Source organism: Channa argus, chromosome 5 (assembly GCF_033026475.1).
Source record: "Channa argus isolate prfri chromosome 5, Channa argus male v1.0, whole genome shotgun sequence".
NCBI classification, from domain to species: Eukaryota; Metazoa; Chordata; class Actinopteri; order Anabantiformes; family Channidae; genus Channa; species Channa argus.
The window spans coordinates 553,100-571,627 of record NC_090201.1 but is presented as its reverse complement, the minus strand read 5'-3'; the positions used below and the strand labels follow the sequence as shown (position 1 = coordinate 571,627).

At 42.8% G+C, this 18,528-nt stretch overlaps 1 protein-coding gene across 1 annotated transcript in view; it reads right to left on the bottom strand.

Moving 5' to 3' along the window:
• Nucleotides 1–18,528, bottom strand: part of cdk18 (cyclin dependent kinase 18) — a 54,032-nt gene that overhangs the window by 23,486 nt on the left and 12,018 nt on the right. Inside the window, exons 2-3 of the mRNA XM_067505215.1 lie at nt 11,276–11,409; nt 7,314–7,450 (exon numbers count right to left, since the gene is read on the bottom strand). Coding sequence (XP_067361316.1) covers nt 7,314–7,450; nt 11,276–11,393 — 255 coding nt within the window. The 5' untranslated portion in view covers nt 11,394–11,409. The remainder of the gene's footprint in view (nt 1–7,313; nt 7,451–11,275; nt 11,410–18,528) is intronic.

Genomic DNA, 18,528 nt, shown 5'->3' with positions numbered 1-18,528 from the left:
ACTGACTCAGCGTGGCATCAGGTGGATGTTTAATCCCCCATCTGCTTCTAATTATGGAAGGTTATGGGAGCGTTTAATAGGATCCATTAGAAAGGTACTCGGAGCTACATTTAAAGATCAACGTTTGGATGAAGAAGGTCTGCAGACATTGCTCTGCTAGGTGAAAGCTATTATAAGTAGTCCGCCAATAACCACACCTTCGGACGATCCAAATGACTTGCTGTGTTGCTGCACCAAATCACCTTCTTCTCTTAAAAACCCAACCTTCGATACCTCTGGGAGTTTTTCAGAAAGATTATCTTTACGCCCGCCGTATATGGAGACAAGTCCAGTATATGGCAGATCTCTTTTGGAAACTACCTGAGCTCCAAAGACAGCAAAAATGGACACATCCAAACCGCAATTTTGTTCTTGGGGACAATGTGTTGATTGTTGATGAGTCAGCACCTCGTAACTCCTGGGTGATTGGCAGGATCATCCACACAATAAAGGATGAGCGAGGTCTAGTCCATCAGGTTCGTATCAAGACGAAAACCAACGAGTTTGATAGACCCATAACTAAGGTCTGTCTTCTCCAAGAATCAAAGTAAGACGGTGGTAAAGACTGATCGGGTATGTATATATGAGCCAACCAAGTTTTAGTTTTAGTTTTATGTAGTATGTATTGAGTATTGTGAACTGTACTGTATTGCGTGTTGTGTTGTTTCCGGCTATAGGCTTAGACTGCTGGGGGACCCCCCCCTACTTTCCTCCTCCTATGACATTAACTCTTTGTCCTTCTCTGTCCCCCTCTCTCTGTCCCTTTTGCAGGTGTCCCCGGCTCTGGAACTGTGTGTTTTCCAGTGTGCAGCTACTGGTCCTACCAACCTGCCAGATGTTTTGTTGTTGCTTATGTTGCTCTTTTCTTTTCTCTCTTCACTTTGACCTCAACCGGTCAAGGCAGATGGCCGTCCACCCTGAGCCTGGTTCTGCTGGAGGTTTCTTCCATTAAAGGGAGTTTTGCCTCTCCACTGTTACCTAGGGCTTGTTCAAGGGGGAATTGTTGGGTTCTCTCTGTACATCTTTATAGTCTTGACGTTATATTGTAAAGTGCCTTGGGATGACTTTGTTGTGAATTGGCGCTATATAAATAAAGTTAAATTGAATTGAATCCACCTGAGACTCACTTTGGAAGCCTTGCACTGTTTAGTGACAGAAAACGTCACGTTTTTTTTTTTTTTTTTTTGCTATGTTTGCATGTTACTGCAGGCTGACTGAGAGAAAGCAAAAGAGAGGGGACAGGGACACAGCTTATACAAAAAAGTTGGACTTTAGACAATCTCTCCCTCATTCAGCCTTTCACTTAGCTGCTTGCTTGGCTGTTTTGATCCCATGTTTTGAAGTAAAATGATTAGTATGCGTATACATCAGCAGAGAAATCAGCGTTCTCCAACAGAAATCTGCCTGAGGAAATCAAGTGTCTCTAATCTCCACCCCGATTTTGGATATCAGCTCTTCAGTTTACTGTCAGGATCTTGTTGCACTTCCTGTCCCTAGACTTTTATTTTGTGGCCCCTTCTCCTTACTTCCTGTCCCTGGTCCTGTTTACCCAGCTTTACCCTCGTTGTCCCTCATTGTTTGCACCTGTTCCCCCCTCTATTTAAGTTCAGTCTTCCCTTCACTCCCCTGCCAGATCCTCGTCATTGTTAATGTGGTCTCTGCCATCGTGGTTACTGTCTTCCTCGTTGTCGTTATTACCCTCACCAACCCCACATCTGGATGTATGTTTCATGGACTCTTGTTGCTTGGACATTTTCTCTGCCTGTTGCTCCCGGGTTTTGTGTTTGAGGTTTGCCTTCTGTTTCTTTCAGTGATTTGATTTAGCCTCTTGTTAATTTCCACTTGTTTGGCCTTGGTTATTTCAGGTATTCGGTATGCTTCTGTGTTTTTCTATTTGCCAGCGCTTTGTGTTAGATTTGTTCATGTCTGCCTCCCCTGAGTTCCTGTATTAGTTCCTGTGCTCCCGTTTATAAGTTTTCTTTGTCATATCCATGTTTTCATTCTATTTTAGTGGTTTATGATTCTCATCAGTGTATTTGTTTGGTGTTTACCTGTTTTTTTAGTTTAAGTTTTCCCGGTCTATCCATTCAGATTTATTTTAGGCTTCAGATCCCTGTCCAAGGTTTTTGGTCGCTCAGTTCATGATTTAGTTTAGTTATCCTCGTGTTTCACGTTTGATACTTGGCTTGTTTTCTTTTGTGTTCTCCTCTCAGGAGCGAGTTTATGTTAATCCTTTAGCCTTTTTCAATACAACCTGTTAATCAGTTCCATCCCCCTTGCCGTCTCTTCACTTGGGTCCCCCCTTAAACCAAAATCTTGACAGTAGGATCTGGCCAGACTAGGACCCAGAGACGTGCGAGTGGTTTTCTTTTTTTTTCTTTTCCCTTTGCCGCCATGGATGCCACGATGGCATTCTTGTCTGTCTCGGGGTATAGACCCCAGACTCAACGCCAGACTACAGTCCAGACTGGTTTTGAAGGGACCCATCTGGCATTCTGTTCTCCAGGTGTGGGCCCGCAACGTAGAAGGTCCAAACCTCAGATCAAGACCCAAGTCCCTGTTATCCCTCACTCTGCCCCTGACACTACCCATGAGTCTGCCACAGCACCGCCTGCCCCTAGGTCGGCCTGCTGCCCACCTGTTCCTGTTTTGGCTCCCCTAAAGTCAACTCTACCAATACCTGAGGTGTCAGCTCTTGTTTCGGGGCTGGCTTCATGTCCGGTTGACGCTCTCCCCAACTCAGTCCCGAGCAAGTCAGACCAGTTTCCCATAGAGCCACAGGTAGTCGGACCCTATATGCACAAGAAACGCTCAGCAAGACGTCTAAGGCACGCCCGGCACGCCAGCTCCAAGCCAGGAACCTCACTCTAGCACCACTTCAGAATCTAGCACTCCAGCTACGTCAGCCCAGGAAGCTAGGGAGAGGGCGGAGTTCGAGGTTATTGACAAACTACTGACTGTACTCAAGGCCAAGCTGAAGGCCTCCCTCCACGACCCTGCTACCAGCTGTGCTATTGTTCAGCGTATGGAGGACCTGATTCTGTCCCGGCCATGGCTACGGGAAATGGGGGGCTGCTGTCATGCATCTGGCCAGTCTGAGGGAATTTCGGGCCATGCTGGGGGCCCAAATCCCCTCGCCTGTCCATGTTGTGGTTCCCCCTGGACCTGAAGCTGCTTCCACTGTCCCAGCTCCTGCCTCTGACCCCGATTCTGCTGTTCCTGATCCTCTCACGGTCCCAGCTCCTGTCCCTGAACCCTATTCTGCTATTCCTGCTCCTCTCACGGTGCCAGCTCCTGTCCCTGAACCCGATTCTGCTGTTCCTGCTCCTGTCACTGTCCCAGCTCCTGCCCCTGAACCAGATTCTGCTGTTCCTGCTCCTGCCCCTGAACCAGATTCTGCTGTTCCTGCTCCTGTCACTGTCCCAGCTCCTGCCCCTGAACCCGATTCTGCTGTTCCTGCTCCTGTCACTGTCCCAGCTCCTGCCCCTGAACCCGATTCTGCTGTTCCTGCTCCTGTCACTGTCCCAGCTCCTGCCCCTGAACCCGATTCTGCTGTTCCTGCTCCTCTCACAGTGCCAGCTCCCGCCCTGTTTGCCCCAATCCGTTGTTCCTGATCCTGGCACCGGGTCGGCCGTGGTCCGGCCTGGCTCTGTTCCTGTTCCTGATCCTAGTGCCGGGTCGGCCGTGGTCCAGCCTGGCTCTGTTCCTGTTTCGATTCCTGTTCCTGGCGCCGGGTCGGCCGTGGTCCGGCCTGGCTCTGCTCCTGCTCCGGTTCCAGTTCCTGGCTCGGGGTCGGCCGTGGTCTGGCCTGGTTCTACTAATGCTCCAAATCCCCTCGCCTGTCCATGTTGTGGTTCCCCCTGGACCTGAAGCTGCTTCCACTGTCCCAGCTCCTGCCTCTGAACCCGATTCTGCTGTTCCTGATCCTCTCACGGTCCCAGCTCCTGTCCCTGAACCCGATTCTGCTGTTCCTGCTCCTGTCACTGTCCCAGCTCCTGCCCCTGAACCTGATTCTGCTGTTCCTGCTCCTCTCACGGTGCCAGCTCCTGCCCTGTTTGCCCCAATCCGTTGTTCCTGATCCTGGCACCGGGTCGGCCGTGGTCCGGCCTGGCTCTGTTCCTGTTCCTGATCCTAGTGCCGGGTCAGCCGTGGTCCAGCCTGGCTCTGTTCCTGTTTCGATTCCTGTTCCTGGCGCCGGGTCGGCCGTGGTCCGGCCTGGCTCTGCTCCTGCTCCGGTTCCAGTTCCTGGCTCGGGGTCGGCCGTGGTCCGGCCTGCTTCTGCTCCTGCTCCGGTTCCAGTTCCTGGCTCGGGGTCGGCCGTGGTCCGGCCTGGTTCTGCTCCTGCTCCGGTTCCAGTTCCTGGCTCGGGGTCGGCCGTGGTCCGGCCCACTCCTGACCCTGCTTCTGTTCCTGGTTCCGGGCCAGCCAACACTCCTTCTGATCAATCTACCAGCCCTCCACTACGGGGTATCAGCCGACGTCGCCGGCCTCCCGCCCGGCCCCCGGAGGGCCTTCGCCTCAGTCGTCGTCTCTGGCCTCCCTCCCGGCCCACGGAGGGCCTTCGCCTCAGCCGGCCACCCGCCCGGCTCCCTGCTTCTGCCGTTGCCGCCGGCCTCCTGCTCGGCTCCCTGCTGGGTCTCCTGTCACGTCCTGGAGGGCTTCAAGCCTGCCTCCAGTTCCCCGCCACCCACCCTTCAGTCTTCCCTTCACTCCCCTGCCAGATCCTCGTCATAGTTAATGTGGTCTCTGTCATCATGGTTACTGTCTTCCTCGTTGTCGTTATTACCCTCACCAACCCCACATCTGTATGTATGTTTCATGGAGTCTTGTTGCTTGGACATTTTCTCTGCCTGTTGCTCCCGGGTTTTGTGTTTGAGGTTTGCCTTCTGTTTCTTTCAGTGATTTGATTTAGCCTCTTGTTAATTTCCACTTGTTTGGCCTTGGTTATTTCAGGTATTAGGTGTGCTTCTGTGTTTTTCTATTTGCCAGCGCTTTGTGTTCGATTTGTTCATGTCTGCCTCCCCTGAGTTCCTGTATTAGTTCCTGTGCTCCCGTTTATAAGTTTTCTTTGTCATATCCATGTTTTCATTCTATTTTAGTGGTTTATGTTTCTCATCAGTGTATTTGTTTGGTGTTTACCTGTTTTTTAGTTTAAGTTTTCCCGGTCTATCCATTCAGATTTATTTTAGGCTTCAGATCCCTGTCCGAGGTTTTTGGTCGCTCAGTTCATGATTTAGTTTAGTTATCCTCGTGTTTCATGTTTGATACTTGGCTTGTTTTCTTTTGTGTTCTCCTCTCAGGAGCGAGTTTATGTTAATCCTTTAGCCTTTTTCAATAAAACCTGTTAATCAGTTCCCTCCCCCTTGCCGTCTCTTCGCTTGGGTCAGGTGACTTGAAAGTGGCGTCCGCTAACTTGCCTTAAAATGCTACATTCCTCATGAATAAAATGGCTAAAACCCCTCACTGCCTGCCAAAATCATTTAGACATTTGTCCAAACTGGAAAGCTGCAGAGTAGAGTGACTGTGTTTGCATTAGCACAAGAGCTGTGTGAAATTAAACGTGTGCTTGCATTGCATTATAAATTCTCGATAACACATTTTTTTTTAAACGTGTATCAAGCCCTCCTTCCTCAATGTCCTCATAGCTTGTGGTGAGCACTAATGCAGCATCCATGTACAGTTTGTCGGTAAGAACAAGTAAAACACCCTTAATTCTGTCTTGTGTTCCCACATTATTCCAAGGTGGTTAGCCCCAGTGCTACCATTTACAGTTACATCTGACAGTTATTTTATTTTTTTTTTGTCCTTTCAGCTTATCCTGTGAGTTCAGGGTCGTCACAGCGGATCATTGTCCGCATGATGATTTGGCACAGTTTTCTACGCCGGATGCCCTTCCTGATGCAGCCCTCCCCAATTTCTACCTGGCTTGGACCAGCACTGCACAGCTGGGGAACTGTTGGGGGTTCAGTGTCTTGCTTACAGCTGACAGAGTAAGTGGGCCAATTTTGTTGAGATATTTCTATGTACAGTAGCCGTTTGTAACCAAGTGAATGGCTCTGAATGGTTTGGTGGTGAGTGGCGGTGCATTTGTAGCCATTATTAAAACTCTTTTGGTGTTTTTCACCAATCGGCATCAGCGATTCCTGATATCTGATATTTAAAGGCCATCTCGCTTGATTAGCTATCTGAAGCATTTTTAGGTTTTTTTTTAACAATTGGTCCTCCAAAATATTGAAAGTGACTGGATCTATTTATATCAATACATGTTATAGCCCTTTTCCGCCAAAACATTCTGAGATCAGTCAAAACTTAAATCAGATTCCAGAATAATACACAATAATAAGTCAGACGTGGCCTTGTAAATGTAATAAGCCATTGCATTGATTGCAGTCTCTTCAGATAATTCCCCTGGGGTAAGTGATGAAAACTCATTCTGGTCTATAAACAGAGATTTTCCACAGCAGACCACTGTCTTGCTATATCAGGAAAAGCACATGTTACATGAAGTTTGCCAGGAAATTCTTCCTATGAACCAGCATGTACAACAGCAAAGGTCTGTACACTAGCCAGAGGGATTTCTCACATCCTGGCAACGAAATCATTCTCATTATCATCATCGCTTAATGATCTAATCTTACATCTGTTGGTTAACTTGGAATCGTCTTTATTAGAAAGAGGTGCATACACTTGGTATTTTTGCTCACTGAAGCTATCCAGGTTGTTTGGCTGCCATTCGTCTCACTGTCACACCATTATTTTTGTCTCCGCCGAACCAGCACATACCTCTGGCACAGATTCACTTGACTGTCTGCCATGAGTTGTGTGGAGCATTGCAAAAGACTGAGTGAATCACTTTCAGTCCATGGGGAGTTCTCTGAAAAGGTGGAAGTGTGAACTTTTTCATATTTCCTATTAAAAACTCTGGTGCTTGCAGGGAGGGTTAAGTAAAAGCTTCCGAGGTGACTCATCTCATTGGGCTGGCACAGGTGCAAACAGAGAAAATGACTCGTGGGGAAGAGTTTAAACAGGAGAACAAACTCCTCGTGTTACTCTTGATGTCTATATCAGACTTTTAATGCTTTTAATGTGCACTTGAACCTTCATAGTATTCCATGAATGTTTAATATACAACATGTGACATTACAGTGGCAGAAAGGTTGAACATGTGACTTCAGCGTGAGCACAGGCCAAAGTGAACACTTCACCTGTTAACTCCCCATTGTCACGTTAACCTGTGGCCTCCTGCGATTCATCTACGAGTCTCTGCTGCTTACCTCCATGGAGAATCGTCTGTGCTGGGCCTTGCTGTGGTAGTGGAGGTGAGATGGAGACTGAGAGCCCGCTGTGGTTGGTTCAGGGCTCACTGGACTGGCATCATGAGAAGGAGGACCCAGTCTGTCTGTAGTCAGGCCTGATAGTGAAAAATACATTGAATGTGTTACGTTTGTAAAGAGCAAAGATGGCAGTTTCCCAGTTTTTATGCTGAGTTAACTAAACAGCTTCTGGCTCCAGCTTCATATTTAATATAATCATTTTACTCTAGATAAGAAAGCAAATACGTGTGTTATTGAACTAGGGTCAGCAAGAGGCTTTCAATTTTAACAATACGTGGACAACAGCTGTATCATCTGCATCAGTGTCCACATACTTCCTTGTGTACTTTGTGTGTGTCTGAATGATTTAAAATTAGCCAAGATAAAGCTTTATTTCCCACAGTGGGGAAATTTCCGTGTTTCATTTAAAATGCTATCCAGACTCGGGTCCAACTGTCCCTCACTGAAAGCCCAGTTTCATTTTTCCATTATAAATAGAACATGTAACTTTTCTGATGCTTTTCTGTTGCGGTGATTCAAAGCTGATACCACCTCCATACCACCATATGCAGAAGTGTGTGTGTGTGTTTAGCAAGAATGCTCTGACAAACCCACTATACACAAACTACTCACATATAAGTAGCAACTACCAAAAAAAATGCTAATGTTCTGTGTTTTCTGAATTTTAAATACAATTTTAAAACAAATTGTTTGATTACAAGTTCATCAGGCCTTAGCTTGTTGGGTTTTGAAATCTGATTAGTCTCCTAATAATAACTACTGCAAACCTCACCCGTTTTTGCAATTTGTGCATAAAGAACATTAATTAGGTTAATATTTATCTGTCATCCTACATTATATATACTGTGAGCAGTGTTCTGCATCTCCATGAACAAAGAAAAGCAACATTTCCTCACTTTCAGAAACAAGAATTATAATTTCTACAGTTATGGTGTAAACACACCAGCATCATAGCACACAACAGCTACTAGCCAATGTGGTGGGATGGACTTTGATCCTCACCATACACCATTGTGTTTGATGCCTGGCTGGCATCTTTTGAACGCTAGCTTCAGTGAGGTTTCAGCTGCAGTGTGATCTCCCTTCTCAGCAGTAAGTGATCGGCGAGCGTGGGGTGTGGCAAGTGGATCGGTGTTTTCATTTTATCTGCAGCCTCCATGTGTGTATAACCTATATGTGTGTATATTGCAACATTCCCTCCTGGGGGGAACCACAAAGTGCTTTAATTCCTTGTTTCCATGGAAACGATGGCTAGGGTTCGATGTTAAGGAAGAAGTCTCCTATAGCTCTTTAAAGCCTGTAAATGGAAGCACACAAACGTTCTTTATTGCAGGAACTATGGCCTCTGTCATGCTGCAGGAAATTTAACAGTGCTGCATCAATTAAACACACACAAATACAGCACTCAACTGGCTGCAGGTGTATCAATTACAGCCAAAACACGATGCAGGCAGACAAACAGAGACCTTGCTTGCTATCAAATTTTAGAGTTTAATGAGTTGAACAAGGCATTTTACGTGATGCTATTGATGGGCTTGTGGCAGGCCACTGTGTGCCAGATTGATTGACAATCTAAATGAAATGGAAGGATGAAATGGCAGCCTGTTTGCTTGTCATTTAAATATCACAGCTAAAGCGCTCCTTTGATCTCCTGATGCTAATTAGGGTCAGTAAAGGCGACACCGATATGAGCACACATGGACACACTGCGTCTGATTGCTGTGCAATATGGATGGATGCCTGCTAGACATCCTGTTAGGGAAAGGACAATCCAATATGGTACGCCACAGGATGGTTTTGTAGTGTCTCCATCTGAAACGGTGGTTATATTCAGAGGAAGAAAGAGACAGATAAATAATGTGTGTATGAGGCAGAGGACTGAGGACCCAAATGCATACACAAGTATTGTATAGGCAGCCAGATGCAATGAATCGATTTTAATTAACAAAAAGGGTGGACAGGCTTACAGGTGGTCTGACCAAACCAGCCCAAAAAAGGCAAGGTGGGTCGTTAGAAGCAGCAAATTGTTTGGAAACAACTGATAAAGCAAAAACAGAAGGCGAGACACTATAGGTGTGAAGAGCGTGACGAGGACATGGTATTTTGTGGCAGCTGACATACGCACAGAGGCATTACTGACACCTTCTGGATCAGATCGCTACAGCACTGTGCTTTCATCCTTTTATTAGTGTCCTTCTGAAATATTAAATATGAACTTGGCTGCATGTAGAGTTTTGTAAATGGGAACCATGCATCTTTATAGGGTGGTAAATACATTTTTTATGTAACTTTAACTTTCATACATTATTTATTGAAGTAAAGCGAAGCTAGAAAGCCTGCATTTAGATCAGGCGGATGGGGCCAGTGGCTAATAGTGCTGTTCCTGCAAAAGCAATTGGCTGTGTGCATTTGGCATAAGCCAGTCAGCATAAGCAAGATAAGAACATTTTATAATAATAAAGACTTTGTGATTGTTTGTTCCACAGTCCAATTATATGATGAGGAAATGAATCAAATAAAGAGCAAACAACTTGCTGTCACAAAACCCATTTAAATTAACCAATCGTGGTAATTTGTTTAAAATTCATTAAACTGAGGTATTTCTTGGTCCAAATGATCTGCTGAGTTGAGTTTAGGAAATGAAACTATGTCCACATAGTTACATTTTTAGTACATTAAATTGTTATGCACATGTCTGAATATATATATACACACAATAGACTTTAGCCTGATATTGGTCAATTTAGTAAATCAATTACTGACTGAAGTGACGCTACTTACTTACTTTGTGGTTTAAGTGTGAACATACAGTAGAGCAGGTGGCCGACAAACTGAATTTTAAAAAAAGGAAGTCGAGCTCTGTCCAAAATGCCAAAATCGGCTCAGTCTGATTACCTCCTCCCTACACACAGTAACACCACCCGATGTATTCTATTGCACTCATGCACTCTACTGTCTGTTTAAACAGGAGCTCTTACTTGAGCTGTAATGTATAAGAAGGTCTGATAAAACATTACTGATGACAGTACATCAGGCTTACCTTGTACTGCGTGGGCACCTTGGCTGACCTTCTATCCTGCATGATCCACTTGTAGTACAGTAAAACTTTACATAATAAATTAGAAACTATACTAATTGTGAATGTATTCACTTCCTTCACGCTTCCTTCATCTGCCCCTACTTATCACACGCTTATCATCCCTTTGGAAGCCTGCTGACCCTGTGTGAGTCAGCGCTGGTGGTGGTACCAGTCGTAGCTAGAATAAATAGTTAATCTGTGAGGGTCCGCGACAGACACGGAAGGAAGGAAAGCTTTAGTATTTAGCATTAAAACCCACAATGAGATTGCTGTTTGTGCTCCATTATTAGACATAAGCCTTTCAACTTTAGAGACTGAAAGACACAAAGGAGTTGAGAATCGTAGGGTTCAGGAGTTTGAATATCAAACACTTTATTGGTTTGAAATGTTTTGTTTTTGCCACTGTGTCTCGCTTAAGTCCAATATTTATTATAATATTTCCCTTGTAGCTTTATGCTGGGCCACCAACTTCTGAATCCAATAAGAGTAAAACCAAAGAGTAGAATTGACGGCCTTTAAACAAAACAAAATGCTAAAACTCATTAAAGCAGAGTATAGAGTGAAAATTGTGAATATATACTGAATTGATCCACATTTAATATAAAATATACAATAATGCAACGTTAAGTATTATAACAGTAAAGCACATATTTTCATATCAGATTATCATATAACCTTGGGTTTTAAAGACTTATCCAGCGTCTAAATTTGTAATGGTTTAAGCAGTGGTTTTAAAACCTAAACACAGTTTAATTCTAAGGGCTAGAAACATTTTGAAAGACTGTTATTTGGACTAGAAACACAGCTGAACAGGAGTTCTTACCCTGAGTGTGGTGAATGTTGAGCTGGTTGATCTGCTCAGTAAACTCATTCTCCTCTATGGTCTCAGTGCGAGGAACAGACAGAGAAAAACGCCTCTTAAAGTTCTTCATCTTGTTCATGTTGCTGAGGAGCAGACTGGAGGAAAAAAATAAAAAAAGAGTGACTTTTAGCAAAATCACAGTTAATTCTCTGGCCCATCAATGTACAGTGTACAGTCATTCTTTGGTGTTTTTTGGAGGAAAAGGGTGTATTGTTTGTTCCATGAGGCCAAACTGCTACTAAGTAAAGACAGGAATTAGCTTTTCGAATACCACACATAAATAACTCTTATAGTGCACATACCCTAACATTTAATGCGGCATAAATCAAAGAAACTATTACAAACACTCCCTGTTACATTGCCTGCATGACTCAAGCTCCAGGGTGTGTTTTGCAGCTGTAAGGAACTTTATGTGAAGCTGGACCAAAGACAGTTTTCTGTGTCATCTGATAATGAGGCAGAAAGCAGCAGGAAAGCAGCTGATCAATATACTCTCTAACTTTACACAACCACAGCCAGCCTTACGAGTTAGTTCTCACACTCCTGCTTTTTTTTTTTTTTTTCTTTCTTCTTTTCTCATCCTGTGGTCGATGTGCTACAGAGACGGGTGTCATGGGGTCTTCTTCAATTTCTTTACTGTCATACATTTGCGCATATGCGTGTATGTGTGTGTATTTCTGCTCGTAATTGTCAAAGGCTAAGAGATGTCTGTGGTGGATTCAGCACATCCAGACTTCATATTTCCTCTTGATATTTCCAGGCCTCAGCTTCCCATCAGGAAATTACTGTTTGTGCAGTGCAGGTCAGATTGCTGCCCAAGCCCAATCAGGAACATACTATGTACAAATATACATAAATACAGGAAGAAATTGTAATAAATACATTTTTAAAAATCTGCTAAATAGAAATAAGTAAGCATGCATTACTGACAATGAACCTCCCATGATAAAACTGCAGAGTAATATAGTTTTAATAATATTCGTTCATGTATCCTCACTGGGTGGAGCACAGCAAGTGGGCCAACACAAGTATTTTAATTTTGTGGCTGATCTGTGTATTTTCGCATATTCTAATAAACACCCAGAACTTCCCCAGCTTTGGCATAAGCTATCACAAGATTGTTAATACTAAGTGTAAATGTAATTGGACAGAGTGGATTTTAAAAATGTGAGGATTTGTTTGCATGATCTGGGTCCACTTTGAAACTGCGATTACGTCAATACAGGGGTTTGCAGTACCCTCAACCTGGCTTTGATTTAATTTCAAATGACTGAGTCTTTTTAGAACTTGCAATTTATTTCAATTAATTCATGAAAAGTTCTTTTTAATCAAAAACCTCTGAGGTTTGGTCAAAAGAACTGATGGTTTGAAAAACTATTCAAAGAGTGAAAAAGTATTACAATAATTATATATTTAAACGAAGGTGCAAAGCTAATTGTGCGTTCACAGTTTTAGAGGTAAAAGACGTGTAAATGTGTTATATATGCACACAGCCCTAGGAGCTAAGAGAAAATAATGAAGGCATTCACATAAGCAGAGAAGTGTGGGTGGCAGCCATAAATTGAACTGCAAATTGTGGGAAGGAAGCAGCTCAAAAGGTGACGGTGGAAGCAAATAATCCAAGATCAGTGCAGAGAAAGAATCTGAGGGTTTCTGTCTCATGTTTTAAACATAATGCACAGTGCTATGTGGCAGGATTTGGCTAAAAAAAAAAAAAACCTGACAATGAACATTTACTGTTAACGGACAAAATACACAACATTACAAAGTCTGCACATTTCAAAAAGCTATTGGAGGTAAAGTAGAGCATAGAGTTCAGAATATAGAATCAAAAGCTCACTGTGCAGAGAGAAATCAATGCTGTGATGCTGCTTAAACTGCTGGTGTGTTTATTCCTATTGTTCCCCGTGAATCTGGGAAGTACGTAGGCTTTGTAACAGCAGACGTCCCCCATTGTCTCTGCACAGCTGTGTATTGAAGAAATTCAGAATTTATAAAAAGGAGTTCAAACAAACAAAACACTATAATTGACACAGTAGTCTAAAAATAAGAAAAGTATCATTGCAAACAACCATAGAGAGATCTCTTAGTGTCGCAAGCAGAGAAACAGTGTCATCACTATTTAGACCATTTCTTATCTTTCTAAGAAGAGAAACTGGTGTGTTGATATGATGTGTTTGAAACTTGACCTTTAACGTTCTGTTCATTAAACTGATGCTCTACTGTATTTTTTTAGGTGTTCTCCCTCAAATAAGTGAGTTCAAAACTTTGTAGAGACAGTTTGAGCTGTTCTACTTGCTGAACAGCATTATTAAAATCTCTCTTTTTTTTTACAATAACATTCATGACCAGAAACAAAATCCATCCATCCATTAGCTGTAACCTCTCATCCTGTTCAGGGCTACAGGGGGCTGGAGCCTATGGCAGCTGCCATTGGGGGAGATGCAGGGTATCTGTCTCAGCGCCAACACAGAGAGACATACAGAGAAACACACACTCACAGTCACCAATAACCTTTCATGCATGAGTTTCCTCCGGGTACTCAATTGTTTCTGCCACAGTCCATTAAAGCGCAGCAAGAAGGTGCAAAGTCCACAAAGAAAGTTGTGAAACCGGTCGATAACGCCAATTACACGGAGTCAAAATGCCGACCAGTTTCACACTGGTTTTTGATGCTTAACATTCACAAATGCAGCCACAAAAACATCAGGGTTAGAGGCAGGCACCAAATAGAGATGCTCAGGTTTAGTACAAATGTGTGGTTTGTCACTGCTTCCTCAATGACACATCATGTGCATCATTTCACTGCAAAAGCAGCTTTTTTACACTAGACTGAAAACCCAGTCTCCTGTGGAAAAGTCCTGTGTCTTCTGAAAAGCACCCCAATGTCCTGCTGACAAACGTTTGAGGATCTAAATACTATGTGATGGCTGTAAGTTCACTGCACTTTCTCTGACCTTAACCAACTGCTACGAGTGTCTAAGCACAACTATAATAATGTTTTCAATGGTTACTGTTGCAGATTTTGTTAAAACGAAATCAGTTTTATTTTACTTTACTGGACAGAATTTGTTGTGGGGGGACATTTTTTCTGATCAACATTTTTGCAACTAGACATTTTTGTTAATTATAAACATATCCTTATTATGGTTTATTATTAAAATATGGTCCAGTTGCAGTTACATTCTGCAAAAAGATTGCATTTATGCTTGCAGCTTTGTCATGTTGAAATGCTATTTTAAGGAGACCGGATAGCCTGTGTAAAGGACTGGGTTAATTTAAAAAGGAGCACATGCAAATGAGACAACTGGAAAACAGCAGAAATACTTTGTGTGAACTCGGCATAATGTTGCTTAATCAAGAATAAGTGAGTGTGTGTGTAGAAAGTTGTAAAACTGTAAGGAAACCAATTGTTTTATTAAGATTTAAGGATGTGATGTAACCAGAAATTTGGTAGTTGGTACCAATACCAATGAAAATCTACAATTGGGGATACAACGTCAAAACAATGGCAAAAAAGAAACCTGTTTAATGAATGTAGTAGTGGTTTACAAAAATGACATTGTAGCAGCAAGAGTGGCATGGAGCCTTCAAGTTAAAAAAAAAAAGGCAAAACTGTTACTGAAAAAAAGATTGTACCAAAAGAAAAACAAAACCAAAACCAACATTTTTTATTCTGTCCTTCACCTCACATATTAAACTAATCTCTAGAACAGCCTTCTTCCACCTACGGAACATTGGCAAAATTACGAGCATCCTGTCTCAAAGTGATGCCGAAAAACTGGTCCATGCGTTTGTTACTTCTAGGTTGGACAACTGTAATTCCCTAGTTTGTCACCACTGTATGACTTTAACTTTGTGTCTTTCACCTGTATTTGTCTTTCCTCTTCTCTGTCTCACTCTCTCTCTGTCCCTTTCTGCAGGTGTCCCCAGCTTTGGAGCTGTGTGCAGCTACTGGAACCACAAGCTAATGTTTCCATACTCAGACCCAGCCTGCTGATACTACATAAATCTCTACTGAAGTGGATCAGTGGATCACTTTCTGAGTGCATGTCTTTGTTCGACAAGAGACAGAGAGCTGAGCACTTAATAAAGACAACAGATTAGTAACTGAAGCAAGTCAACAATGGCTGAACAAACTAAAGTTCATTTCTAGTGGGACTTTAATTTACCGACAAGGACAAGGACAAATACTCCACATCACACTATGTGTGGTTAACAAGTGATCTTTATAGAGGCATCACATCAGCGAGAGCTTAGTGTTGGAGATTACATAGAAAACCAAGGGTCATGCTTATTTTCAAGCTGCTAGCAACTCCCTGGCAAACGTTTGTGAGAGCGTCTGTGAAGTGTTGCAAAGGTAAATAGTAATATGTGAGAATAACCACTCACATGTTGCTTGCAACCTTGAAAGAGTGCAAGAAAAACTCCCCCACGTGCCCCACGTGCACATCTCATATAACTTAGTATTCAAATATTTGTCAAGCATTACTGCAAGACTGCTTGAACTGTGGGAATGCACAATCCTTCCTGTTTAGGGTTCAGACCAAATACAGTCACACAAAAATTTGTCACTTTGTTTGGGCTAAAAACACTGTTCTTTCTCGTTGTGCAAACCAATCTAAAAATCATAGTTGGAAAATATAACAGTATATTGACAACAAATCATTTGAGAGAGCACAAAGTAAATTCAGGTGCATCATAGTCTGCAAACCAGGTATTGATTTGTGACCATTAGAGAATATTTGTAAGGGATGACAGATTCTTGAGCGCAACAAATGATTTCAGTAACTACATATGAACAAACAACAGGCGTTTTCTTGCTAATAAGGATCAAGTTCTTCACTCGCACTTTTGTCAGTCAACTCAGACTGAGCACAGCGTCTTCTGTACAGTTTGACTAGGTAAAGTTCACCCTGTTATTGCAAAAAGTGACTAAAAATATCAACCTTGCAAAATGGAACCATCACAAAAAGTCTCAGAAATCATCAGGGAACATTTTACACAAACAATTATTCATTTACATTAAGAGAAACATTTAACCTATGGAACTGCAAATATTTGAGTGCAGTCTTTAAAAATCTTCAAATGAGATGAAATATGTCAGTTTCAGCGTTTTCTGCATCTCTTTCCACTTATGTGGCATGTGTAGTAGTGACTGAAAGCAGTTTTACCAAGCTTCATTTGCATATGCAAATGTTAAAACTACATTGTAAACACTCTGCCTGTATGAGAGCCTTGTAAATAAACACCATAGAATGCATTTCCAATTTAATTAGTGAGGGAGGACCCTCAACGTTCTCGTATAAGGTACAATAGTGAGTGCAGGGTCAAGGGGCTTTTAGGTTGAAGAGGCATGCATGTACACAATATCACCATAATCAAGGATAAAAAAATATCTGGAAGCTCCAAATACAGGTAGAATGCTGGGTACAGCATGAGGACAGAAAAAAGCATTTCAAGCAACATTGCTAAAAGATTATTGAAAAGCACAAGTCAGCAAACGAGACAGGCCAATTCAAAGTGGGACCAAAAAAATTAAAGTTCAAACATCGACAACTTGTTATTTTTTTTCGGCTTATCCCGTGAGTTCAGTGTCGCCACAGCGGATTATTGTCTGCCTGTTGATTTGGCACAGTTTTTAAGCCGGATGCTCTTCCTGACGCAACCCTCCCCAATTTCTACCGGGCTTGGACCAGCTGGACAGCTGGAGATGGCGAATGGGCTGTTAGAGGTTCAGTGTCTTGCCCAGAGACACTCCGACATATAGCCAGGACGGGAACCACTGACCCTGTGGTCCGTGGACAACTGCCTTTACCAACTGAGCTACAGCAAAACTGAAAGAAAAACGAATTGACTGTAGCTTTATCTTCAGTGTTAAAGAAGACATACAAATATTGTCTGGATGTGTTCTGTTGCTTGTCAAGCAGCAACATTCTACATCAGTACTCAGATGAATCTGTGAATCCGTCTGTACGCGAGCACTCGGTCACTGGCTTGCACGCTGAATAGCATTCCAAATATTTTTGTGCTTCCTCAGATCTTTTGTGTCATGACCTTTGCCAAAACAGCACGGAATGCAACATACCCGGGACAGAGACACAATTGCCACTGCAAAGTCCTAGATAGTGTATAATATTCCTTTTTATGGATCATTGCAGCCAATCAGGAGTATTTTGCATCATTGTCAGACCTACTACCAATCTGAAGAAGCTAGTTGTGTGACACTGTCTACACACAAGTGACATCAGCTGCAATTGAGGTGCCAGTAAGCTTCAGTATTCCGGTGGCTCTGATCCTCTCTGGACACAAACACACTTCATGTTGCTAAGGCAGCCACTCTGTCCCTGTTCCTCTTTGATCTCTGTCTTTTTCAGCAGCTCTCAAGCATCTTCAGAAGGGTTTCTATATTTTCTGTTTGTGCTTCTACAAATGTCATTCAGAAGTAATACCCACTTCTTTCCTACTATTGCTTCCAACGGCAACCCTTTAAAATGCAGTTATTTAATGTGTTTACTGAAATTAAATACATACTTCCTGCACTACAAATGAAATATTTGACACAGGGCGGTAGCCAGGAGCACTGGCCTGTTCACAAAAAGCCCAAAGAACAAACAATTACTGACTGCAGGACAGGACACTGTTGACATGTTCTCTGTATAAGTGGGGGAATTTAAGGCTTTTGGAAGGCTGAAAAGTCTGAAAGGCCTAAAGGAACCTGTGTCTATTTTTCCTGGTAAGGAGCAAAGGCTGAAGTAACATGACATTATTTAAACTTCAAAGTAATTAAAGCTCAAACGCTTCCTGTGTTGTCAACACAGTTTGGTTTGAAGGACTTTCTGTTCTAGAGATTGGAAGGTGAACATGTGCATTTTGGCACCTGGTTTTGGTTTAGTTTTTGTTTGCACTGACAGAAAAGCTAACACTTTGGGGTATTTTATGCATTTTTATTATTTATCTTCTAAGACTTGTCTTGAGCTGTTGTTACTGTGGTTCAAATGAGTCGTCTTTGATATCATTAGAACCTCTGAGCCACTCTAGCTCTGTCATTCGGCTCACGTAGCCTTCCCACACCAACCTGAGCTGTTACTACAGAGTCATTGTGAAACATGAATAAGCTGCATTTATTCCCTTAAAATGCTGTTCAACCTGCAAGGAGCAGCCGAAAAGTTAACTGCACATTTTTTTCAGGCTATTTCCAGATTTTATTTTCA